This window comes from Phodopus roborovskii, unplaced genomic scaffold (genome assembly GCF_943737965.1).
Source record: "Phodopus roborovskii unplaced genomic scaffold, PHOROB, whole genome shotgun sequence".
Classification (NCBI taxonomy): Eukaryota; Metazoa; Chordata; class Mammalia; order Rodentia; family Cricetidae; genus Phodopus; species Phodopus roborovskii.
The window spans coordinates 2,157,374-2,185,119 of NW_026125700.1; the positions used below are offsets into that span (position 1 = coordinate 2,157,374).

Sequence of the window (27,746 nt, forward strand, 5' to 3'; positions counted from 1 at the left end):
TGGCTACCCAGACTCCTCTGAAACAAAAGATTAGAGAAGGATCCTCATCCAGCAGCAGGACACAGCCGAGTCCACCTTGCCTGTTCCTGCCCAGGAAAAGCCAGGAGGAAGAGGCCACCAAACAACCGAGTTCTCTCCCCAGTCCCTTGATCTACTCATCGCCAGCATCTGGAGACCCAATGGACCAAGCTCACTGGTGCTGCTACCACTGGCTTGTTCTCCTCTGTGGTATGTGCACCCCGGGCTCTCCTGGCAGACAGCTCTGGACTTTTTCCCCAGGCTCAGAAAAGTTTGGAGTTAGGGCTAGGACCCCAGGTTATCTCTTTTCTCTTTGTCCCCCTGTCTTGAAGAAGAGATCAAGACTTGGATCAAGTCTAGTTTGGCACCTCTCCATCCCGTGCCAACATTATTGCAGCACTCATTGGGCGGGTGATTTTTTAAAAGATGACTGCAGTAAGCGCCTTGCAGAAGGGAGGCAGGTAGGGCATACACACCGCACACACTGCTGGAGATTTAGAACCAGTGAGGATTGGAGGACTTGCTGCCCAGAAAGTTACTAAGAGGAATGATTCCTTGAAGGTCCAAGGATGGAGAATTCTTGCTAAACTGACTTAACAGGATTCTTGCTGAAGGCAGGACAGGGTAATCAGGTGTCAAGGGCAGGGGTATAGGGAATCTGATCCACTCTTGAAGGTGATCAGATATTAAAGGGTGGGGGTTCTGCCTAGACTGACTTAGCAGAATTCTTGCAAGACAATAAAGCCCTGGTAGGACAGGGCAGGTACAAAAGGTCAGTGCGGAGGTCTTGTTAAGAGACGAGATCAACTGGAGAATGTTACATCACATCTATGGTGCCCTGTTTGTTTCAAACCAGGTGCCCAGTTCAGCTCCCCACCCGTTTCCCTGGTCCTGGGGAAGTCTTTCTTTGTTCTCTGCCAGCAGTACCTGCTCATTCATTTAGCATCCAGAGAATGAATATCTGTGGTACAGAGAGAGTGATAGTTCCTGGTGTTCAGAGGAAAGTGGATCGGCTGGGTCCCACTTCCTACGTTGGCAACTTAGCACTGAAATTTTGCTACAGAACTGGGGTGGGGGGCAGTTCTTAGATTGTTCCTTTGAGTTTATGAGGCCAAGTCATGATGTTACAGCCCAGCTACTTTCCTCATGTTTCTCAAGCCACTTATAAGGTAGAAATATGGCATCTCCCTATATTCAGTTCTCTATGGCCTCCACAGAAGTATCTGCCCTAAGAGTCAAGACGGAAAGAGGGACTCTAAGAGTTCATTGGACTGTCAGCCAGGAAGGATCTCTAATCCAAGCCTCCTTTACAGAGCCCCAGAGCTAAGAGACATAGCCTAGTGCCTGGAACACAGTAGGCATGTAGGTATTTTAAAAAAAACATATGTTCAGTGAATAGTGGGGTGCTTTTTTTTTTTTTTTTTGGTTTTTCAAGACAGGGTTTCTCTGTAGCTTTGGAGGCTGTCCTGGAACCAGCTCTGTATACCAGGCTGGCCCCGAACTCACAGAGATCTTCCTGCCTCTGCCTCCCAAGAGCTGGAATTCAAGGCTTGCGCTGCTCTGCTATCACCACCACCACCCAGTATGGGGTAGGGTACTTTGTTAGGATCATACCGAATTTGGTAGAGAGCCCAAGCTGGAAACTAGATCTCTGTATACGGTGGCCCTTTTGTGCTCCCCGCCCCCACTATCCAGAACCACTTCCTATGCTTGCTGGAAAGGGAACCCCTATTTCTTTGGTGGTGCTAAGAACTAAAACAGGAGAGTTTTTAATCTTTTGAAGTATGCAAATGCTTTGCCACTGATCCCCACTGCCCATGCCACCCTCTGCCCTCTCCTTAGATGGCCTGGGTTCAAATCTCCATCTAAACGCTGATTCACTGTGGCAAAACCTAAACAAATTATGAAACCTACCTGGACCTTGGCTTCTTCCATTATAGAAGATGAGTAATCATGCATTTCTCATAGGGTTGTCACAACTGTCAGAGGAGATACAGTTGTGGCCAATTGACAATGGGACTGCATTCTGGGAAATACACCATTAGGCAATGTTTTTTTGTTACATGACAACTTGGAATGTACTCTAAAAAACTCAGGTGGCTTTAATGGCAGTAGACTATATTATACTATGGGGGTCATTGTTACATTTGTAGGCCTTGGTTGATCTCAATTGACCTCAATAGTGTCACGTGGCTGATGATTTGTAGCAGTTATATGTTGCTGAGCTGATTTTTACTTGGTTCTATATTATCTTTTGATAATTCAGGCTCTCATGTAGTTCAGGATGCCTGCAAATTTGCAACATAGTCAAAGGTAATCTTGAATTCCTACCTCTGCCTCCCCAGCATTGGTAATACAGGCATACAGTGCTCTGCTCAGTTGCAAATTACTGAATTCCACATCTGGCACACAGTAGGGTTTATTCGACTTTCCCCACCAGGTGATGATGTTGGACTAGGAGGCACTGCTGTATTATATTCAATCAAAGGCTAGAATAGTGAGCAGAGACTGGGACTGTAAGAAAGGCTTTAAGTGACCCTTGAATTTAAATAGATCATCCGTGTACACACACAGGAAAGTGGAGGAGATTATTTATCAAGCCCCTCTAGGGCATTTCAAAGAAAATTTGATTTAAAATTTTAGTTTATTCAATTTTCCCACTTTACTAGACCCTGAAAAGACACAATTAGATTAGAAGAAAAAAATGATATAATGAATACAAATGCATCCAAAAGTGGCAATCACTTGTCAGTCAGCATGACCCAGGGTGCCATCCAGCTTAGCCTGATTTCCCATGAGATATGATTATTTTTAGTCTCAAGTAGAGTTGGCCAGCATGGTCTGTTTCAAAGCATACAGCTCCTGCGGGCTAAGGGAAGATGTCCCTTCACTCTGTGAGAGCTCTCTGGTCCCTGAATAACCCTAGGTTTGTCTCCTACTTCCTAGCATGTGCCTGGAGTTACCCACAACCTGGGTACCTTGGAAGAGAAGATGTGAGAAACTGTTCAACCAACCCTCCGGTGAGACCATGGCCCCACCCCACATACCCCACCCACCCATCATTTTCTCCATCCCCTATTGACCCAGTTGCTAGCTTCTACTATAGGCTTTCTTCTGATTTCTGCACTCTGGGGACCCCTGTTTCTTTTTAAAGTCTATTAGCAGTGACTCAGGTATCTAACATACCCAATATGGGTGCTCCACTCCTTAGATCCACTGATTTCCATAGCTTGTTGGCTTCTGCCCTGGCCTGGGGCTGGGAAGCTTTCATGAGGAGGGAGGCAAAGAAGATGGATGATGAGAGAGACTACTAGCTGGCATTTAACTAAGGCTAGGCAAAATCAAGGAAGGAAATGAGGGAATGATAGCAATTCTAGAGCAGTGGTTCTTAAGCTGTGGGTCACGACGATTATTCGAAAACTTATTTGCAATGGTGTTAGGAACTGAGGTACTAGTCAGTAGCAAAATTACAGTTATGAAGCAGCAATGAGAATGTATGGTTGTGGCTTCCTGAGACCATCATAAATATTTGTTTTCCAATGGTCACAACCAACAGGTTGAGAACCGATGTCCTAGAGGGAAACTGAAGGAAGCCTAAAGGATCAAGGGAGGAAACCAGTGAACTAACTGGAAGATCTACCTGAAAGGCAAAAGAGGGAGGCAGAGGTTGGCAAACGGGAGCCAAAGGGAAGAATATGGCCAGTTTCACAGCTGCCTCTGAAGTGATTGTCTCCACAACTACAGAGGGTAAAGAAGTCTGGGCAGGAGTTGGCTCCAAAATGTGAAGAAGTAGGTGAGCTCCAGTAGTAGTCTGAGCCACAGGATAAACACAGAAAACATCTGCATGTAATAGCAACTTTATAGGACCACTAGGACCAGCAAGCAGATATGTAAGCCACAGCATTTTCATATTCAAACAAATCAAGATTTCTTGTTGATGATGAGGCAAAGAAAACAGACAAGAAAAAAGCATGGTTTTTCATTTGAAAGATGAAAGTCCCTCTAAAGAAATACCTGGCTTGAAGAGAATCTTTCTGGCAGATGTCACAAATGCAGGGGTATTCATTCACTGTCCGGAACTATTTGGGGTCAATAGATAACTACTGGAAAAGTAGAGTTGCTTGATGAAAAACAGGACACCTGATTTCATTTAAATTTCAGGTGATAATAGTTTGGTATTAAAGTGTTCCCCACATAGTTTATGGAACATACTAATATTAAAATATGGTCCCTTGGTGGGGAGCTTGGTCCAGCCTCAGCTTGATGTGCCATGCTTTATTGATTCCCATGGGAGGACTTACCCATCAAAGTGGAGATGGAGGAGGAATGGATGGGGGAGTAGGAAGGAGGCAGGGGGTGTAGGAAATTGTAGTTGGTATATAAAAGAAATAAAAATGGTGAAAAGGGAAAATATATGATCCCTTGCTTTACTGAAAGTCAAATCTAGCCAGATAGGTGGCCTGTATTTTTGTTCCTTAAATCTGGTAACTGTACTCTCAAGATATCCCAAAGGGTCTACCCATACCTCAGCTAGGACCAGGGATGTCCACACATCCAGTGGACATTCCTGTCCCTTTAATTGTCACAAAAGGTCTTTTTTCAAGCTCTACAATACCTCCATCTCTATCTAACTTAGGCTTCTTAATTTATATGAACAAATACTATCCACAGCCACTCCATTCCCTCCACACACCTTTTTTTTTTCTTTTTGGGAAAGGGTCTCACTGTATAGAACAGGCTGTCCTTGAACTCATAGAGATCCACCTGCCTCTGCCTCAGCCACTACACATGGCTGAGACCATCATTCTTGTGTTTCTTTTTGTTTTTCAAGACAGGGTTTCTCTTGTAGCCTTGGCTATCCTGGAACTCTCTCTGTGGACCAGGCTGGCCTTACTCACAGAGATCTACCTGCCTGTGCCTCTCAAACGCTGAGATTAAAGGCATACACCACTACCGTTTGGCGACCCCAAGACTCTTAAATATAGCCTAAATACCCCTAAACTCACCCTCAGGAGAATCTGGGGCCTCCCCTAGAGGCAAAGTCCTGGATATCATTTTCTTTAAGCAATGCTTATGTTTGGGTGTCTTCCTGTTATCTGTCAGCACCTGCCAGTTACTGCAGTCAATACAACAATACAGCTTGCAGCCCTCCGCCAGCAGATGAAGGCCTGGAATCTTTCTGCCTACATCATCCCAGACACAGATGCACACATGGTAAGGACCAGCTCTATTCTCTTTTGCCCTCTCTTTCTCCTATACTTGGGCTTGTTGACCTCTAAACACAAGCCACAAACAAGAGGCTAGCAAGACTTGGAGGCTGAAGACAGAGAAAGCATTTCACAGCCGAAAGGATGAAAATGGAAAGTACACATACACTAGTTTAAGGTCAACTGAAAGAACAAACCTCTTTTCATTGGAGGAAAAATGGGGCCAAATTTTATTGACCTCTAGAAATTATATTATAAAAACAACTTTGGGGCTAGGGAGATGGCGTGCACGCACACACACACACAATGTTTAAAATTAAAACAACTTCAGAAGAGATTTTGACAACTTCCCAGATGACAACTCCATAAAGAATGTTTGGGGTATCACTATAAATGGGCCTGAAATTCTAAGCTCCCTCCTGGTCCAGGCTATCTCAGACCCTGCTGAGTAGAGCAGTGAAATGACCCAGGGTGCTAGATTATGCAAGTGTGGAAAGTAGACCGAGAGGAGAGAGCAGACATAAAATAAGGTGGCTGTCTATATAAGACCCACTTTTCCCCAAATAGCAGTGCTGCCTATCCAGCCTACCTTTCCCCACCAGTAGCTCAGCCTCTACCTCATCTAGCTCCTCACATCAACTCAGCTAGAAGAAAAGGCATTTCTGACCTGCTGGGATGCTTAAGAAGTTTGACTAAGTATCTGAGCTCCTTCAAGCAAAAATAACAATGATATATCTTCAAGGATGAGAAAGCAACATAAAGTCATCTCCTGGTATCTATAGTCTAAAAGAATATTTCAACTCCCTTATATAAAATGAAATAGTGAGGGCTGAAGAAATGTCTCAGAGGTTAAGAGCACTGACTGTTCTTCCAGAGGTCCTGAGTTCAATTCCCAGCAACCATATAGTGGCTCACAACCATTTGTAATGAGATCTGGTGCTCTCTTCTGGAATGCAGACATACATGCATACAGAATACTGTATACATAATAAATAAATAATCTTTTTTAAAAATGACATAGTAATTGCATATAATCTATTCATAACCTTCCATATGCTTTAAATCATCTCTAGAAGACTTATAATGCCCAATACAATTTAAATACTATATAAATGTTACCAAACTGCTTTACTTAGGGAATAATGACAATAAAAACATATACCAAATACTGTCCAATTTTTCTGATATTTTTGACCAAGGACAAGGTTAATAGCATTTGCAAATACAGAATTCATGAATATGGATGTCTAACTGGCCAATGAGTGTATAAAACCTGGTGGAGAAGTTATTAATGAAATACCCAATATAATATAATAAATAGACTCTGGAGGAAGGCATGCTATTTGAAGGAGAATACCAAAAGGAATGGCCCAAGACCATACTGGATTTACATTATGACCATGGCAGTAAATATTGCAGAACAATCTAGTATAACCTAGTCCAGTGGGCTTAACACCCCCAAGAGAAAGGTTTTGAAAAGTAAAGAAGATAGTATGCTGAAGGAGGTACAGAGACTTTCCTGGGAAGAAATGCCAGGTATGGCAAGACAGGAAAAACCCAAGATGTATTTGGGACCCCTTGGCATCTGACTCTACGAAGAAAGTTGATGGTGTTGTTGATTTCCTAGAGTGAGTACATTGGCAAACATGATGAGAGGCGAGCATGGATCTCAGGCTTCACAGGCTCTGCAGGTAACAGCCACTCCCCACTCACATTGCTTCTGTTGGTAGACCTACCCTGATCATAGAAGACCTGCTATAGCCAGTTCCTTAGCAACCAGGACCAAAGGCTGGTGTTCATTCTCATTCTTCCCGCCCCCATGAACCCAGCATGTTCCCCAGGTCAAATGTCTCATGCCCCTATGACCACACTTCTGCATAGGAGCTGGCCCTCCTGGCTTCCTTCCCATGCTTTTCTGCCTCGGCCACAGCCAGGTCCAGAACAGAGCTCCCTGGACCTGGTTTCTGAAGCAATTGCTATTTCCACATCTATTGACAAGAAACCTGTTTTTCTTTTACATACTAGCTCATTTAGGGATAAGGTTTTACTTTATCGGATCTTTTTTATAGACAACATCTCTCTACATGGTCAAATGGAGGCTCTTATTGATGTCTCCATTTCTGAAGGGCCCTCCTGTTCTGATCCTGTCCCATTAAGTACAGGCAGCTTCCTCTGTTGATCCTCACACATTCTTTCTTGAGCCTGAAGGGGCTCTGCCTCCCCCATTGCAAGCCCTTATTCTCCCTAGCACAGTTGTTGTATTTGTCTTCCCTACCAATCCACAGATAGGCACCTAGTTTGATGTCTTTATCAGCCCTCATCTTTCCTGAGAATTTCACCCATGTACAGCATTAGCTTCTTTGGATTGGCGGAAGCCAGACTTTTTTCCTACTAAAAGTTCTAAAGGCCCTCTTTAGGGACCTACATCACAAAAGAGAGCTGCTTTGCTGGAGGAACTCTCATTGTAGATTTTCCCCCAAGTGTGCCCTTAACATCTCCTACCTCTTCCAATGGAGGAGACAAGCTCATACTAGAGGCCCTTGTGACAGAGCGAGTACAACATTCCACACCCAACAAAGTCACAGCCCTCACTTTCATCTTCATCCTCACCTCTAGACTTCTCTGCTCTGCTGTAGGTACTGCGGTGGTGACCATGGCGAAAGCAGCTGTCTGGACTGATAGTCGATACTGGACTCAGGCTGAGAGGCAGATGGACTGCAACTGGGAACTCCATAAGGAAGGTAGAAGGCCCACATGGATTGTCCCCTAGACTAGGTTTGGGGAAATACAGGTGAGTGGTTGTCTGCAACTCACTGTTGGAAGTTCAGGAAATATGAGGGCATCTCTGATCTTTAAGAACACATGTAGCAGGACTGTCACAGACAAAAGTCTGGCTATAGGGTCTGATGCTGATCTGGGAAGTGACTTTTGTATTCCCTCCCATCTTTTAGTTAGCATTTCGTCCATTGTCACCTGGATCCTTGCTGAAGTCCCTGCTGGAGGTCATGTGGGCTTCGACCCCTTCCTTTTCTCTGTTGGTATGTTTTACTCTCAGTCTCTGGATTTGTTTGAGCTATTAAGGAGGGTGGCTCTGCCTCCTGGGAGGTATACGAATATATTTGCTTAGAAAGAGGGCCAATATGGCTATAGAAATATTTTACAACAAAAAGAGATTCATGAACTGTGTAATTAACATATGCTTAAAAAACAAATACAAACTTTACCAAAATAATGCAGAAAGCCAACCTAGAAGACTTGATATCATTAAGATCCAGTGGATAAGTAGGTCTGTATGTTCTTGACCCCAGAGCCATCCCTGAGTCCTGGGACACCAACAATTATGGTACTTGGGATCTCTTTAAAAACATTTTCTAATCCGGGCATTGGTGGCACACTCGTTTAATCCCAGCATTTGGGAGGCAGAGGCAAGTGGATCTCTGTGATTTGAGGCTAGCCTGTCTACAAAGCTAGTTCCAGGACAGGCTCCAAAGCTACAGAGAAACCTTGTCTTGAAAAAAAAAACAATAACAAAAAACAAAGAACAACAACTTATCCAAAGCCCTGGACATCACTCTTCCTCTGAATGGTGACAATAATTTCTAATAAAAATATTTTGGTCCCCAATTACTGACAATTTAAAATGACCAGATTAGGGTCGGGGTATAGTGCAGTGGTAGAATACTTGTCTGGCATCCACAAGGTCCTGGGTTCAATCCCTAGTGCTGGACTGGGGGTGGGTCAAAGGAAGGCAAGATTAGCTAGTTGACAGTGGACAGAATCAAGGTGGGAGTATGACAATTAAATTTGGAAAACAGAAAAAGACAGGTGGGAGACAGGCTGTGAAGAAGAGATACAATTTTCAGAGGGCCAGAGCCTAGGGTAGGCTTTGGGCAGGTAGAGTTTCCCTTGACTCCTTCCTGTCTCTGCAGATTCCTGGGAGGATTATAATCTGCAATTACAAGACTCCAACAGACAACTGGTATCCATCACAACCAACCTTGTGGACCTGGCATGGGGGTCGGAGAGGCCCCCAGTGCCAAGCCAACCCATTTATGCCCTGCCGGAAGAATTTACAGGTGATTCCATAAGCCTATTGTCCTTCCCAATCAGTACAAACAAGGGTCCCTCCCAGGGTGAGGCTGCCTGGTTTTTTTTTTTTTTTTTTTTTTTTTTTTTTTTTTGTTTTCCCCCTGAAAATGTCACTAACTAAGGCAACAAAGTAATGGTTGACAAACTATCTGAGATGCTTGGTTAAAATGTAGAATTTCTTTGTCTCTGTCTCCTCACAGAGTTCAAAGGTACTCAGACTATTTTTAGAAAATACTGAAATGAGCAGTATTAGGTTTTGAAGAAAGAGACAGCAGAAAGGGAGGAAAAGACAGCTGAAGAAAAGTTCAACAACAAAACCACCTTTCTTAAAAAAAATAATGTCTCAGGTTTTGTTTTATTTGTTTGATTTTGGTTTCTTGTGACTTCAGTTCTATTTTTTTTATGTGTATGGATGTTTTGCCTGCATGTTGTCTATGTGACCCATGCATACAGTGCTCATGGAGTCTAGAAAAGGGTGTCAGATACCCTGGGACTGGAGTTACAGATGGTTGTGGGTTGCCATGTGGGTACTGGGAATCGAACCCATATCCTCTAGAGGAGCAACCAATACTGTTAACTGCTGAGCCTTCTTCAGCTGTCACCCCAAAAAATACTTTCTTAAGAGGGAAGGCCCTTGTACTTAGTTGTTTATCTGGTAGTAGAAACTGGTTGAGTCATTTGGCCCTTTACTTCTGGTTCTACTCCAATAAGGAGTTTAGATTTAGGACATGACACACTTAGACAGAAGTCAATGACTAAGTTCAATGTCAGTCTGTGGCACAAGAGAGGGTTCAGATTTTGGCTGGACCTCAAAATAGGTTAATTGACCCAGAAAATTCTAGCGTCTGTAACCATGACATCATTGACACTATCTTAATCTGATATAAAAGATCAGTTTACATTATGGTTCTTTTAAGCAATTACTGACCAGGGCTAGGGGACCTATTACGAATCGGGGTCTTGGTCACTGACTACTTTCACCTCCCTGGAAATTCTGAATGGGTCAGTGGAGTTGCATTTCTTGTCACATTGTGCAATCTGAGAAACCCCTTTCCACATACAACTCCACATATTATTTCTGATTTAGAAAGGGACCAAGAAAACTGTGGGGGTGGGGTGGAGTGGAGAATTTCAAAATTGTGGCTATGATGAAACAAGGAGAAACAGTGTCACTTGTGCACACCCTGGACTTGGTTTTTAAAGAGACTGGCTATCTATGAGGATTTGATCATAAAAAAACACTCACCTTCCTCGGATATCAAAGGCCATCATGGTGCCAAGGGAATGTGAGGCTAAAAGGGCTTTGAAAAACGGCTACCAGGGATTGGGACAGAATTCACAAGGATTTTGTCACTTCCCATGAATTAGGAGATGCTGAGGCATCACTAATCTTCAAAGAAAAGGGAGTCAGAGTTAAGCTTCATGGCTAGACAAAAGTGAATTTTCCCTATTTCATGGGCCTTCTCTCTTAAGAAATTGGGGGGTGGGCAGAGTGGTATGATTCTGAAGAGGGCTCAACAATAAGAGTACTGCTTGCTCTTCTAGAGGATATGGGTTCGATTCCCAGCACCCACATGGCAACTCACAGCCATCTTTGAACTGCACAAGCATTGCATACATGTGATACACAGACAACATGCAGGCAAAACAATCCATATACATACACAACAGACACAGTTGTCATCTGGGTCATTCAAACGCCCAGCTTTGACACCCTGAGTAAGCTTATTCTGTCCTCACATGGCTGAGGGCTTTTTCCTCTATGTATACACTTTAAAGATGGTGTGGAGAGGCAAAGGCAAAGACTGCCATGTGACAAGTTAGCTACTCACACATCAGACCAGTTGTGTGATTTTGTTTTCTCAAAATGGATCATATTCACATATGTTTCTTTTTGTGAGTTATAAGTTGCTGGGGTATTCTGTTTTGTTTTTGAGACAGGGTCTTACTCTGTAGCCTAGGCTGACGTTAAACTTCCTATATTGCCTAATCTGGTCTCAAACTTATGGTGACCCTCCTGTTTCAGCCTCTCAAGTGCTAGGAGTAGAGTCATGAGTCATAATACCAAGTAATACTCATGAATTTTAATCATAATTTTAAGTGAATGCAGCCACATCTAGTATGATTCCATTTATCTGAAAACACCCAGCATTGGCAAATCCATAGAGACAAAAAATAGATTAGTGATTTCCTGGGGCTGGAAGGAGAGGAAATGGGGAGTGACTCCTTAATGGGTACAAGGTTTCCTTTGGGGATGATGAAAATGTTTTAGAATTTGATACTGGCAGTGGTTGCACAATACTATGAATATACTGAAAGCCAGCTGAATTGTGTACTTTACAAAGGTTAAAATGATAAATTTTATATTGTGTCTGTTATATCAGTATAAAATAAGCCTAAAAGTATAAATATCCAAAGCTTTTGGTTCTAGTTGAGTAGTTTTACCCATTTGCATAAAGTTTTTAATAGCATTAAGTTATCATTTCTGTATCTGGGCCCAAGCAGGAGTCTTGATGCGCATGACATTCTGCCAATTTTTTTCTAGTGCTGTCTAGAGAGAAACTTGATATGCCTTGGAAAAGGCAGAAACAGGAGATGAAAACTGAACTCCTGGAACCCAGATATATGCATTCTAAAAAAGGACAGTACTGGACAAAGTTTGAAGACCACCTAGAAGACTGAAAAGGCTAATAGGAGAGCTCAGTATTTGTGCAGATTAGGACTATGGGCCAGGCCCATCACACAGACACGAGTTCAAATCTCAGCTCTATCCCTTCAGCTCTGAAACACTGGGCAACTGATTTACCTCTCTGAAGCCTCACTTTCCTTGTCTGTAAAATGGTGCCTGTAAGAATTAAAACAATGCAGGCTGGAGAGATGGCTCAGCCATTAAAGGCTAGGCTCACAACCAAAAATATAAGAATTAAAACAATGTACAAGATGTACCTAGTCCAATATCTATGGCTTATTGAGTGCTGGAGTTACTGCAGGACAGTACTCTCTCCCAGTTACTCTCTTCCTTTGCCCATGGAGAGCAACTCTCCTTTCTTTATGTTTAATGACAGGTCAAAAGAAGCAGTGTAAGACCTAGTGAATATTTTTTCTACAGCTTTATAAATGTCAACCCATTTGATCTTTGTAGCAAACCTACTGAGGTAGATATTACCCACCCTCATCTAACAGATGTGCAAAATGAGACATAGAGGTGTCAAGTAATTCGCCCAAGATCACACCTAGTTACTAATGGCAGAATGATTACTGGAGCCCCATCTGGGCCCAAGGCCCACATCATTAATAATACAAGTGTTTGAAGATAGAATTCTACTGCTTTTGGAAGCATAGAAAGCTGTAGTAGTGCAGTCATAGAGCCACTTGGCCAAAGTTCAAGGCCATTGGTTTCATCTCCTCCACCAGAAATAAAGGAAAACCACTACCCTTCTGGAGTTTCCCAGGAGCCCTGTACCAAAGACAAGGTGTGTCACTCAGACTTTTATTTTTTTTGGGGGGGGGGGTTCCTTTGCTTCTAGGGAGCACTTGGCAAGAAAAAGTATCCACCATCCGAAGCTATATGAAGAACCATACCATGGCTCCAACTGGTCTCCTTCTATCAGCACTTGATGAGACAGCCTGTAAGTGGGGATTTACGAATGCAAGTGGGTGCTATGCAGCATATAGCTCCTCCTGAAATAACAGCATACTCACCAGCTGCTATGATCTCCATGGTCATGGCCCATGGGAACTAAGAGGGATCAGAAAGCAGCTGCTCACATCTGCAAAATGAGGAGGCCAGGAAGCTCCAAGCAAGTGGGGCAAGCCCACAGGCCACTTGAGAAACGGACTGACCAGAATAATACAGCGATTCTGTCTCCTTAGGGAGAAGAAGGCCTGGAGAGCCACCAACAGCCCTGGCTGTTATCTAGGTCACTCAAAGTCCCAGCTTTGACATGCAGAGTAGCCCTACTCTGTCCCCACATGGATGAGGGCCTTCTCCTCAGTTCCTATGTCCGGGCTTCAGACATTTGGAGGCTGCACCAATACTGTGTGCTGAATGTCACCTAGCTACATTTTATGGGGGAGACACCCATTGCTCTCTTCGGCATCTCAATCATCCCTAAGAAGATTGAGATGCAATCAGAGGCAAATACCAGAAGTAATCTTGAGGCCAAAGCAAACGGGGGGGGGGGCATGGGTGTCAGAAATGCCTGTCCCCTTGCAGAATGGCTTCCAAAAGTCTCCCTGTTTCATTTTTTTTCCTAGGGCTCTTCAACCTTCGCAGTAGTGACATCCCCTATAACCCTTTCTTCTACTCCTACACACTGCTCACGGACTCGTCTATCAGGTACAGCTTCTCCTGGGCTTACTGTTGTGACTTTCTCCCAACCTCACCCTACCCGGTACCACCGGCCTCACAACCCTCAGGTGCTCATGACTTTGGGGGCCTGTCACAGCAGACTTCTCTAGGAGACGTCCCACTTGACTTTTGGCTCTCTATGCTGGCTTCCTGTGACTTCTGGAAACAAAAGACTGGTATATGCCTCTGGTCTCTTGTGTTGTCCTCAGTAAGGAGGCACTCAGGTCCCTTCCCTGTCTTCCCTCTCCACTAGGTTGTTTGTCAACAAGAGTCGCTTTAGCCTCGAGACCCTGCAGTACCTGAATACAATGTGCACATCATCCATGTGTGTGCAGCTCGAGGACTACAGTCAAATTCGTGACAGTGTGAAGGCCTATGCCTCAGGCAATGTAACGATCTTGATTGGGCTCAGATATACCACCTATGGGCTCTACGAAGTGATACCCAAAGTAGGTTTGCCAGTCACTGACCACCTTCTGCTCCAGGAATGACAACTGTCAACTTAAAATGGGGTCCCTCAGCCACTGAGCCACCTAGTCAGTCAGCAAATGTGTACTGTGTACCCTTGTAGTCCTCACTGAGAGAAGACTGAGGAGGAGGAGGAGGCGGCGGCGGCAAGGGCGTCTGTCCACAGAGCCTGGACAGCCACAGAAGCTAGACAAAATACAGCCTAATCTAAAAGAAGCTTTAGAGTCAGCCGAGACTGAAACTGACAGGAGCTCTTTTCCTAAATAGCCATGCATGTGACCTTAGATAAATGGCTCATTCAATCTAGATCTCTGTTTCTTTAAAATAGCAATGAATTCGAACAATTACAGTTCTAGGAGATAGTCATTCTGAAATCCAGTGGCTTACATAGAACATGTGTGGGATTTGGTAACTGCTCTGATACATACAAGACACTCATGGTGCTAGAACAGCCTGTTGACTATAGCATGCCAGGCCTGACTGCTGGCACTAGGACAATATTCATCATGGAAATTTGCATTCGGGAGGCGAGGAAAGACCTGCCAAAGGAGTAGCCAGAAAGTAGCCAAAGGAGAGGGCATGGCCATGAAAGAGATCAGCAAGTCTCACAGTCTCACCCCAGCTGCGTCCTCTCTGTCCTTTGTAAACACTGCTCATCTTGAATGGTGCTTCTAGTCCGTCTTTTGGTGCTTCCAACAGGAGAAATTGGTGACACAGGCCTACTCCCCAGTAATGCTACTGAAGGCTGTGAAGAACAGCAGGGAACAGGCCCTCCTGAAGGCCAGCCATGTAAGTCCCCAAAGTCCCCATGGCATGGCCTTTTGGGAGATCTGATGGGTTAACCTTCCAGGGAGAAGCCTGAAGAAGACTCAAAGCGAAAGCACGAAATGTACAACAAATATCTATGTTTATAACTTGTATAGCTGTGTAGATATTTAGATGAGGTGATGTGCATTACTTTGAACACTGCCTGTGTTAGTAAGTGCTACCTGTAATGATTTCCTGCCAGGCAAGAGGATAGCTTACTTTTTAGAATATTCTTAACATTAGGATAAAGGACATAATTTTTGAAAGACTTTTCCTTAAGAAACAATTTTAGCATACACTACAGTAGAGAAAATAGCTTAAACTCCAGCTGTCCCCATTACCAAGCTTCCACAATCATCGAGTCATACCGATGCTCTTTCATCTGTAAACACCTCCTCCCATGCATGACCCTCCCCTCCCAATCCTTGCTGCTGGATTATTTTAAAACAAATCCCACATATCCCATCGTTTCGGCCGTCAGCGCTTCAGTAACTATTTTTAAAGATAAGAAAGCTTTTAAAAACATGCACACACTCTGATTAGATATAAACATTAACGAGAATCCTCTGCTATCCAGTAGCTAGTAAAATCGTCATGTTTTTAAAGCACTCAATCCCAGGGCAGCTATCTGATCTTCCCTGAGTGAGAAGGCAGCCACTCTGGCTCACTTCAGTCACCATTGTGTTTCCTGATTCAGGTGCGAGATGCTGTGGTTGTGATCCAGTACTTGGTCTGGCTGGAGAAGAACGTGCCCAAAGGCACGGTAGATGAGTTTTCTGGGGCAAAACACATTGATGAGTTGCGACGGTACTGGACTTATTATCTTTTTGGTGCACGCGGGGGGGGGGGGGGATGGGAGGATGGGAGCAAGGAGTAATTAGTCCCCTTAGGAGGAAGAAAGATCCTGCTTGTATTTGGAAGTGAGATTGACAGGTTCGTGGGTGGTCTGGGAGCTGTGCAGGGGGTGTTGCAAGACATTCCCTGGCCCTGTGGAAAACAGGACAACCCAACAGCACCCCCTAGCGACTACCGTAGACGTAGCTTAAAGGCGGGGTGGGGGTGGGGGCGAGGGGCTCTGGAGCTCTTGGGAGCTTCTGGTTGGGAGAAGGCTTCCTGAGGTAGCTTGTGGTACCATCTAGGTTTGAGGTCCAAGACATAGCACACAGATAGGATGTTTTTCAGATACAGGGAACTAACTACCTTTCTTCTCTCCCACAAGTAAAATGGAGGCAGAGGGCCAAGAATTGGTAACTATGGTCTATTCTTCCTGTACTTGAGTGCTCTGTCTACCGTGACAGGCCAGAGCTGGGGGAGATGGGACTTGGAGAGGCAGATGGAGTCAGGCTTGGGTAAAGGTAGCTGGACCTTTATTTGCTGTAAAAGATATCTCTGTCACGGCTTCATCTCTGGACCATTCTCTGATCATTCCTTACCTTGTCCTGCTTAGGAATGAAAACTTTTCCTCTGGACCCAGTTTTGAAACCATCTCTGCTAGTGGCCTGAATGCTGCACTGGCTCATTACAGGTACTTCAGAACAAAGAATTTTCTAGAGTACTTGTGAGCAGGGGTCATGGTTGTGACTATAGAGGGACTGGGGTGGAAAGGGAATGCTCTGGGTCAACATTTAGGGTTTTGGGGCCTTCAGGACCATGGGTGGTCAAGGAATGAACTACTTTTTAAAAGGCAGAGGGTGGCTTTTATCCCTAAAAGGCTGGGACTTGGTGCTTGGGTGTTCTGGGGTCTTTAAGGTTTAAGGAAAGCATAGATGCTGTTAAAAGCTTTCTTCTTTTTCTGAATTATTTCTGGTATCCCTTTGTCTGAGATAGTTTTATTGTTTTCTTTTGAGACAAGTTCTCATGTAGCCCAGGCTAGCCTCAAACTTACTATGTAGTCGAGATTAGGGCTTACCTCCTGATCTTCCTGCCTCTACCTCGTAAGTGCTGGGTTACAGGTATACACCACCACACCTAGCTTGAGATGGGGTTTTGCTTTGTAGCTCAGGCTGGCCAAGAACTTGTGATCTTTCTGGGTGAGCTTTGCAAATGCAGACATGAATACCACATAAGACCCCACAGAGAAAGGCCTGTCCACTTAACCTCTACCAACCATAATAAGTCAAGAATATAAGTTAGTTCAGATACTTGGTCCCATAGAAAACAAACCACAGTAGGCCTACCTGATAAAATTTGGAGGGCCAAGCTGAGCAGATCTATCAGTTGGCCTGGACATGACAGAAAGGGAGTCAGATGCCCTCCAGAGAAAGACCTAGCATATCTGAGAATTCCCTTCTCTGATGCCTCCTCCAGAGCCTCGCCTATGGGAAATAGAGAGTGGCAGAGTAGGTATACCTCAGTCCTCTAAAATATTGTTCTCCAGACCTATCCTTGAAGTCCCTCAGAGAGAGAGAGAGAGAGAGAGAGAGAGAGAGAGAGAGAGAGAGAGAGAGAGAGAGAGAGAGCGCACTCAGGACCAGCACCTCTCTGCTCTGCTGTGGGTCTCTTGCAAGCTCCTGCCTCTATTGGCTTGTTCTTTTGTGAGTAGAGATGGCTGAACCAAGTAGCCTCTGAGACTCTTACCTCCCCTCCCTGGGGACCAAAGTCTTTATCCACATGCAGGATAAACAGAAGTGTGTTGTGGACAGTAGCTGCAGTTAGAGCCAAGTGCTTTCCTGGGATCCTTTGGGAGATAACTATTTCCCCAGAGCAGAGAGCAGAGGGCATGCTCTTTCTCCTCAGCCCTCATCCTTGTGTCTGCCCTGTTTTCCCAGTGCAGGGTTCAGATCTCCTCTCTCAGTGTTCATTCTTATTCCCAGCCCGACCAAGGATCTACACCGCAAGCTGTCCTCAGATGAGATGTACCTGGTGGATTCTGGAGGGCAGTACTGGTATGTCCGTCCATCCCATCATGCCTTGGCCTAGCTCTCAGCTCATACATCCTGGGCTTCCAGAGGCTGACTAAAGCTGGCTTTCCTAGGTCATAGGTCTTCATTTGATTGAAGCACAGACCTGTATTGAAGAAGCCCTGAGCAGACCCCTCATGTTCCCACTGGGGGTGCCTGCACAGTAGAAAACACACAGAGATCAGAATAATGGGAGCACTCATGCAGCACCTGTGTGGGAATTAGGAAAAGACTCTAGTTGCTTAAATAATTTTTTCAAGTCTGCAAATTATTTACACAGATCTGCCTGGCTGCACAAACATGAACTCCCATTTTCTCACCCACTCATGCAAGCCCTAGACTCAGCCTGCATCCAAGCCATCAGACCCATCTCATTCCCTGTGGCAAGATAATCGACCATGTGAGGCTGGAGATGGAGGCAGATGAAAGAAGTAACCCTTTAGATGTGATTCTCTTGTACAGTGTCAACCTAAACTGTCCGATGTGACAGTCATACTGAATAAGTTAACTGTATTCCTTCAAAATGTGTGGCCAATCGTTCAGTGTCATCGGGTTTCTATCCTGTGGAAAGGGTAACTGAACTAAGGACAGAGGCTCTTGTTCATAGCATACCTCTTGGGGAGCCAGCCTGCCATGTGCTAAGTTTAGCAGCCTGTACTTACCATTAGTTTGATACTGTGTGAACCTGAGAAGGCCGCAAAGAAAGAGGAAGTGAATTTGTGGGGGCGTATTGGGTTGGCGCATGCTCAGAAGAGGGTAAGGTAGGGAAATAGTCACCTCACTTCCTCTTCTCTCCTGAGGAAGAAGTTCCCCATGCCCCATGACCTACTCTCAAGAAGCCCCAGAGCCCTGGGATGGGTATGCTTAGTGCCAGCCTGGGGGAACCAGTACAACTAGTGACTGTGAGTTGAACCTGATACTTCTGGCTTCAGTTCAGTGGACTTCTAAGCAATGTTCATAGCAAAAAACATCTTATAAGGAGTCAGCATTTTCTCCAGCCAGGCTTTACCAAATCTTAGGGATGGAGATGGCCTCATAGCCTAATGACTCTTTCATAAAGAGGCCTGCTCTGCTGTCATCTGGGGAGCTGCAGAAGTTCCTATAGATGGTAAATGGCAGTGATTGTGGGCGTGTTAGGATAATGTCACTTCTCTGAACCTCAGTCCTCCCCATCTGTAATTTATTTTAAAAAAAAAAAACAGACAATGTCCTGAACATAGCAACTTTTACCATTAAGAACTCTGCTAAGTCTCTTTGGTGCATGGATGCTGCGGTGTAATTCTGATGGTGGTACCTATCCTCCCTCCTTCCCTACTCCCTGCCAGCCATCCTTTCCTTCTATTTTTCTAACATTATCTCACTGTGGAACACAAGCTGGCTTTTGCTTGTGTTCCTACCTCAACCTCCTGTGTGCTAGGGTTACAAGCATCCACCACCATGCCTGGTTCTCTCTCTCTCTTGCTTCCTACCATGCCCTGCTCAAGCCGGTCACTCAAACCCCAGTAGAAAAAACAAAAAGAAGAAAACATACAGGAAGCACACGGTCCTGGCCCCTCCTCCTGAGTGCTCCATAGAGTCGGATGTGCTAGTTCCCTTTTTCCACAGGGATGGAACCACAGATATCACCAGAACAGTGCATTGGGGCACCCCTACTGCCTTCCAAAAGGTAAGTACTAGACCCCAATTTGTCCTTCCGTTTCTCCCAGTGATCACTTCATCAAGAGCCCTTTCAAATTGAGGGAGGAAAACAGATCCAGAGAGGTTATGTAGTTTGCCCAAGGTCACACAACAACTGGAATGCCAGTGCAAAGTCAAGCCACCACCAAGACCTCAGGCCATCCTCTTGTCATGTCAATTCATGAGTGCACAGACATTGGCCATCTGTGTGTTCAGCTTGCACTCTACAAAAGGGAGGGAAAGCCATCTGTAGTGGAGGAAAATGGCACAGGGTTTCTCAGAGGAGCTAGAGCTGGTCTGAAAACAGGGATGGCTGCTCAGCTAGAGTAGAACCTGGGACACTGGCTAGGGTGAGTGGGCCAGGGAGCTGCCTAAATGGAGAAGCCCTGTTATGCAGGCCTCCAGGAGCTCATAGTATAGCATGTTGAAGAGTCAGCTTTCTCAGAGCCCCAGACAGTGAGCCAGTGCAAGAGTATGGAGAAAGGAAATGACCACATGGCTACTAGTAGTGACCAGAACAGGTCACCATTGCCCGTCTCTCTCCCTCAACAGGAAGCCTGCCCTGCCACATGATCAGGCCCAACCCAAACTTTAGGCCTTAAGAAAACTAAAGGAAATTGCTAAGGCATAGTAGTACATACTGGAGAGGTACAAACAGGAAGACTGACTATTCAAAGCCAACCTTGGCTACATAGAAAATTGAGAGCCTACCTATGAGGGATACAGGAGCAACTAGGCTAACTTTGCTTGAGCATTTGTTCATTGCTGTATACTCAGTGTCAGTCTACCTCATCTAACAACTTAAGCAACCAGGCACCTATTAAATATGAGGAAACCAAGGTATAAAGAGATAAGAGAGATCTGGGTATGGTGGCGCGTGCCTTTAATTCCACCTCTCCAGAGGCAGACGCAGGAAGATTTTTGTGTTCGAGGACCAGCCTGGTCTACAGAGTTCCAGGACAGCCATAGCTAAACAGAGAAAAAGTGAGAGAGGGAAAGAGAGGGAGGGAGAAAGAGAGAGGAAGGAGAGAGAGAGAGATAGAGAGAGTCTGTGAGTGGTCAAGCCAGGATCCAAGACTTGAATTGAAAAAGACTTGCTGCCACCCACTCAGTCACTATTCTCTATAAGCATGTCTTCGGCACATGACAATGACCCCTGTATATCAGCCTAAGAGAAAAGCACATGGAGTTGGCCCCAGCTTTGGGAACACCTTCGTTCCCCACCTTCTTTTGGTCATCTTCCGAAACCTGAGTGACTGACTACACATGAGAATGTGTCTGCTGTTCCTGGGCCTCCATTCCCATCTGCTTCCAGACCATGCTGCTGGAAGCTGCCTGGCTCCTCCTCCTGTCCTCCACATCACCTCTTCCTCCTCTCTCCTTACCAGGAGGCGTACACACGTGTGCTAATGGGAAACATCGATCTGTCCAGACTCATCTTTCCTGCTTCGACATCAGGTAGACTTCAGAAACCAAAGTGGACCCAGGTCCCCCAGGCTCTGCTTTTAATGGGACTCACCTTGCTATCCTTGGAGGCTATGGAACATCACATTCTTCTCTCATAAATGAGAAAATCCAGCCAAAAGAGAGGACTTGTCCAGGGTCCTACATAGGGTTAGTGGGGACACCAACCAAGTTCTCCTGCCTCTTAATTCAGTGCTGTCATTCAGAGGCAGGGGAGGTCAGTGTGAACTTCAGAAGTCATATATAATTCTGGGAGGAAGTGACTGTCCAAGTGATAAGGCCTAATTCATGAGAAGACATTTTAGTAGAGTCATGCGTCCAGGTTATGAGTCCAGTGTACAGAGTTCAAGAGATAGTAAGGAGTCAGGAAACATTTACTAGCTTCATCCATCATCCCTTCGCCATCCCACTCCAGTGTCCTCTCAAGAGCCCTTTTCCTCAGGTACCACTCTAGAAGTTGAGTAGGAAAGGTCAAGGTGGACAGTCTAGGGTCTATTCAGTGGACCAAGAACAATCTCTTTTCCCTCTCAGGAAGAATGGTGGAAGCTTTTGCTCGAAGAGCCTTGTGGGAAGTTGGACTCAATTATGGTCATGGGACAGGCCATGGCATTGGCAATTTCTTCTGTGTGCATGAGTGTAAGTATCTTCTCAGCTATACTTGTTTGATGCTCTCCAGCATGGAAATTACCAATCCACAGAGGTGCATGACCCACCTAAGGTCACCAGATGGTGGGCATGATGCTCTAAGGGCTAAATGAATAATATTGACCGTGGGTCTTCCAGAGAGAGAACCACGGCCTGCTGACCAAATAGTGTATACCCCAGGGAAATAAAAGGCAAAGCCGATTGGTGTATGTCAGTTCCACATATGACAAGTGCTTCTAGACATACCTAGGGATCCTCCCTCCAGTTACCTGCCCCCCCCCACAACCTGCTCACTTCCAAGCTGATGACATAGAGCTAAAGCCCTGCTTATATCTTTCTTCCCAGGGCCAGTGGGATTCCAGTCTAACAACATTGCCATGGCCAAGGGCATGTTCACTTCCATTGGTATGGTTCTTGAGTTCTACCCCATTACTCCATGTCAGAGTGAAGCTGTCTGGGGGAATGTAGTCATCTGCACCCACATTTTTTTATATTTATTATTTTTTCTTATTTTACATATCGATCCCAGTTCCCTCTCCCTCCCATCCTCTCATGTCACCTGACCCCCCTTCCCATCCCATTCCCCACCCACTCACTCCACAGGAAGGGTGAGTTCTTCCAGGAGGGATCATCAAAATCTGTCAAGTCATTTGGGGGAGGGCCTAGGCCCTCCCTCCTGCCTCTAGGCTAAGGGAGTATCCCTCCATGGGGAATGTGCTCCCAGAGTACTTTTGTGCACCAGGGATACATCCTGGTTCCACTGTCAGAGATTCCTTAGACTGTCCAGGCCTTCTAACTGAGACTCACATTTAGGGGATCTGAGTCAGTACAATGCTCGTTTCCCAGCTATCAGACTGGGGTCCATGAGCATCCCTTTGTTCAGGTCAGCTGTTTCTGTGGGTCTCTCCAGCCTGGTCTTGACCCCTTTGCTCATCATTCCTCCCTCTCTACATCTGGATCCCAGTAGTTTGGCTCAGTGTTCAGCTGTGGGTGTCTGCTTCTGCTTCCATTAGCTACTAGATGAAGGCTCTAGGATGGCATATACGTTAGTCATCAGTCTCATTATTGGGGAAGGGCATTTAAGGTAGCCTCACCACTATTGCTCAGATTGTTAGTTTGGGTCATCCTTGTAGGTCTCTGAACATTTCCCTAGTGCCAGTTTTCTCCAAACCTATAATGGCTCCCTCTATTATGGTATCTCTTTTCTTGCTCTCGTCTATTTATCCCCCAACTCAAACTTCCTGCCCCCCCCATGTTCTCCTCTCCCCTCTTCTCCCCTTCTCTTTCTCCTAACTTCCTCTCCACTCACTGCCCTCCCCCAACCCACCTCCATCCCCACTCCCAATATGCTCAGGAGATCTTGTCCCTTTCCCCTTCTGTAGGGGACCTTGTATGAATCTCTTAGGGTCATCCTTGTTTCCTAGTTTCTCTGATATCCACCCATCTTTAGGGATCATGCTAGGTATAGGTTTAGCCACAGCTCTATCACTGCTTCTCTTCCTAAATCTAGACCCGCATGGTTATCACGCCCTTACTCCAAGCTCCCTGTGCCCCATATCCTTTCTTCTTGTTTTGTTTTAGAGCATCTTACATAGCACAAGCTTCCCTTGAACTCATTATACAGCCGAAGCGGGCCTTAAATTCCTGATCCATCTCCTACTTCCACTTCTCCAGTACTGGTATTGCATGCATGTGCCACCAGGCCTGGATCTTCATAACTCTCTCTTTGTCCTTGGGAAATGGTTTCCAGGCGTCCACCCAAACTATGGAGTTGTCCATCAAATGCTAGGACAATGGCACACATGGAGATTGGAGCCCTAAGTGGGATCTTCAATCTTTCCTGCTAGAATACAAGGGGTGTGGGGGGGGGTGAGGTCAAGTTATACCCAAGAAGATCTAAGGCCAAGAATCTAACAAGTTGTGGGGCTGACAGAGCCAAAGCCACAGGTAGCCGGGCTTAGGCTGCCAGGCCCTGCAGTTATTTAAAGATTGGTGCAGGAAACCTGGGCATGGGTCCTTCTTATCCATTGCTTAATGTCATTAGCATCTCTGTATGTATCTCTCAGAACCCGGATACTACCAGGATGGGGAATTTGGAGTCCGTCTTGAAGATATAGCCCTTGTGGTAGAAGCAAAGACCAAGGTAATGTGCCATGGGCTAGACACAGATGGACAGCATGGCTCTGACTTTGGGTGAATGGGGATAAGGAAGACCAAAGGAGAAAGGCATTTGATGTACAAGCATGACTTTATCTGGAGTTCATTTCTCAGGCTGCACACAGGAATCATCTGGGAATCTGTTTTTTTGTTTTTGTTTTTGTTTTTAAATATCAGTGCCAGGCCCCACTCCAGACTAAGTGAATCAGTATCCTTCTCCAGCTCTCTGGTTCTCTGTGCACATAATAATCGCCAGGGGAGCTTGTTAGGGCTAAGGATTTGATATTATAGCAGCCAACAAGATGAAATACCTGGATATAAATTTAAAAGACTTACACAGAGAAACTCTGTTAAGGAACATAAAAAAGATTTACATAAATGGTGCTCTCTGGGAAGAAGCCATGATATTATGAACATGCCATTCTCCCTAAATTAATCTCTAAATTCAAGACAACCTCAATTTCAATGTTAAGTAGATAGTTTTGTGTCTTCACCAATGACAGCAATGTTTATTTGTGAAAATAAACATGCAAAATAGCTAGGTAGCTAAGGGGGAACAAACTAGCCCTATCCAATCCTACCATAAACTATTCCAACAAAAACAAGTTAGAACTGGAGATGAAACAGACAGCAGGGATAATGAAGCGAAGCAGCCAGTCCAGAAATAAACTCCTAATTCACATAAACACAGAGAGTTAGCTGGTGTTTCACCACAGGAGGGAAGAGAGAAATCACTCCACAAATAGGCAAGGGAATAAACGATTATCAGCGTGGAGAGTAAACCAAATACCATCACTGTTATAGCAAATAAAATCTCACATGAACCAAAAAGGTTTTGTTATTATATATTGATTGCATGAGATCAGGGGTATCACATACCTTGATCATATCCATACAGCTCTTACCCACTCTTGGCTCCCTTCTCCTGCTTGCTACCAGATAAACTGAAGTTTCATGGTGAACAATAGAACCACTAAGGCATAGAAGAAAACCTATATGAATTCATTTATAATCCTGTGTGGAAAAGGACCTCTCTTTATAAGACTCAGAAGTGATGGGGGGGTCATAACTAAGTTAAATAGAAAATGTCTGTATGGAAATCATAGCATAACCAAAATCAAAAGTTCTGTTTCAAGTATAATATGTGCATTAAAGAAAGGCTCAATATCCTTAATTTTTCCTGTGAACTCCTACAAAATCAAAACTGGGAGACAAGGGCAAAGGACATGAAGAGACAGATTGCTAAAATGAACAGTAATTGAATGCACGTAAACAGATGCTCAACTGTACTGTATCCTTAAATGTGTATAAATCAAAACAACAATAGAATAGCATATCGTTCCCCTGGGTTTACTACTACAATAAAAGGGGAAGGAAGATACAGAGAAGTATGTATGGTAGCATCCACTCTGACTTTCTAAGACTTGTCTATATAGTTACATACAGTTACCAGATTAGTAAAAATTAGAGACTGATAGTACCCAGTGCTGATGAGTATGTGGTATGATGAGCACCCTCATTCACTGTTCAGAGAAGTATACATTGTTGCAAACTTTGTGGAGGATAGTGTAACAATATCTATCAAAATGCCTTGTGTCTCTGTCTCAGCTGTCCTTCAACCAGATGTACCACCAGGATACAGTCCCAAAAGTTCATCAAGATGTTTACATAGTGTTAGCAACTTGTAGCATTGATAAGTAATAGTAAAAAATGCAAATATTTCCCAGTCCCATGACCGGGTTGAGTAAATCAGGATATATCCCCATACTTTAGACTTTTATGCATCCCTTTAAAAATGAGGTAGATCTTAGGGCTGGAGAGATGGCTTAGCAGTTTAGAGTATTTGCTACTATTGTAAAATGCCCAGGTTCAGTTCCCAACATCCACATGGAAGCTCATAACCATCTGGAACTCTAGTTCCTTGGGATCTTATACCCTCTTCTGGCATCTATGGGCACTGAGATGTGACTCAGTTATCACCCTGGGTTCAATCCTCAGTATGCGATGAACTGAACCTGATGGTACTTTCTTGTCATCCTACTATTCAGGAGTTAGAGGCAGAAGGATCAAAAGGTCAAGGTCAAATTTTGCTACACATTGAGTTTGAAGACAGCCTAGGCAACAGAAGACCCTATCTAGAGGGAGTAGGTAGATATCAAATAACATTTACAGATTATTTAAACATAGGTTCCATGGCCCTGCCCTAAAGATTCTACCTCCAGTGGGTTTTGGAAGTAGTCCTTACAACCCAAATATTTAATGTGCTCCCTATACACTGTTGATGCCCATGCTTTGAACATCAGACATGAGTCTAATTCCTTCCAGGAATCAGGAAGGAAGCAGCAAAGTAGGTTGCTGAGTAGCAGATGAGAGGACTGGCCAAGAGAACGGACTCTGAAAGGCTAGCTGCAGTGTCCAAAGCTGGCTAGGATTCGTTCCCTGCGCTTCCGGCTTCTGAGTGCAGTGTTCCCTTGCTACCTTCAGCCAGTTTCTCAGCCTCCCTCATTTTCTTGCTTTCTCACCTTCGCTATGGACTTTCAGCACCCAGGGACCTACCTGACTTTTGAAGTGGTGTCGTTTGTGCCCTATGACCGAAACCTCATCGATGTCAGCCTGCTTTCCCCAGAGCAGGTAAGTCTTTAGTACTGCCTGCTATTCAGCTCACTTCCAACCACCCTCTGCTTTCTCTTGCTTCTAATCTCCCTACTCCAAGGACTTCTGCCCTTCACCGAGAAGACCCACATGATGGCACCTTAGGTACTTGTCGGGGGCATGTCTTCCCACCTTGTCAGAGGTCCCAAAGTTTCTAGGACTTTCTAGTCAGACCAGCATGCCCCAACACTATAAACCCCTAGGGACTCTGAGACTGGGCTTCTGAGCTCTGCTACAAAAAGGCATAGAAGGAGATGCTGTTCTTCCCCACTCTGGGCCCCAGTCCCCCTTTTTTTTTGTAAATTAGAGATAACTACTCTCCTTCCCTTTTATTCCTGTGCCAGAAAGCAACCTCCTCTCCATGAGTGTCACTTTATTGTAAAGCAACCACCACAGAGCACTGTCTCTGGAAAGCCCCAGAAAATAGCAGAGATCTGAAAATGGCTGGGACCCTAGTCCACAGAGTCCCATAGCAGGGACCAGATGGTAACAAGACTTCATCTCTTGGCAGCTTAGCTCAAACCCACTTCCCTTTGCAGCTCCAGTACCTGAATCACTACTACCAGACCATTCGTGAGAAAGTTGGTCCAGAACTGCAGCGCCGCCAGCTGCTGGAGGAGTTCGAATGGCTGGAACAGCATACAAAACCCCTGTCAGCCATGGCCCCTATTACCACCTCCTTGACCTCTATGTGGGTAGCCTTCCCTCTGGCCATCCTCAGCTGGACTAGCTAGAGGCCCCCAATTCTGCTGACTGTTCACTTCGGTTTGGGATTCATTCTTTCTTGCTTAGCTCTCCTCCCTCTGTACCATACATGTCCCAAGAGTCCCTGCTGGTCCATCACCATGGAGTTACTATCATAAGCCTCCTCCAGAGCCAGACCCCAGGCAGCACATTCTACCTTCTCCCAGTTGTGCATGCCTCATCATGGACAGACACCCTCTCCTGGGCCCTGGGATGCAGAGCCACGTGAGTCCCTGTCTCCCAAAGTAAAGGATCCTGTAGGCTAATGCTCCTATTCATAAGGCTCCATAACCCAGAGGGCCCATCCTATGTCCACCTGCAGGAGAGGGCCAGAGCTGTTCCTACCCACACTGACTCCAGACATTTTAGGGTTGCCTCTGGCCACCCTTATTTACCCTCAGCCACACAGTGGCTTCCTGGCTATAGACTGTAGAGTTGAAAAAATATGGGAGACTCAAGCCTGCCTGCTATACCTGTAGAAGGAGGTGGCTGCATGTAGACTATCCCTTATCTGCACTGGGGACAACAGATAAGTAGATGGAACTGGGGACCCGTCCTCTCCCTACA

The 27,746-nt window shown here is 45.1% G+C and overlaps 1 protein-coding gene across 1 annotated transcript; it reads left to right on the forward strand.

Moving 5' to 3' along the window:
• Xpnpep2 (X-prolyl aminopeptidase 2) lies at positions 1-27,639 on the forward strand. The gene is made up of 21 exons (XM_051178477.1): positions 1-228; positions 2,965-3,038; positions 5,122-5,232; positions 6,853-6,916; positions 7,862-7,966; positions 8,177-8,263; positions 9,155-9,301; positions 12,842-12,943; positions 13,572-13,653; positions 13,919-14,114; positions 14,833-14,922; positions 15,638-15,747; positions 16,388-16,465; positions 17,754-17,825; positions 19,446-19,506; positions 20,906-20,975; positions 21,513-21,617; positions 21,972-22,031; positions 23,693-23,769; positions 26,325-26,414; positions 26,975-27,639. Exons 1-21 carry the CDS (start codon positions 180-182, stop codon positions 27,167-27,169), a joined length of 2,025 nt encoding a protein of 674 aa, XP_051034434.1. The 5' UTR covers positions 1-179; the 3' UTR covers positions 27,170-27,639.
• The last annotated feature ends 107 nt before the right edge of the window (positions 27,640-27,746 follow it).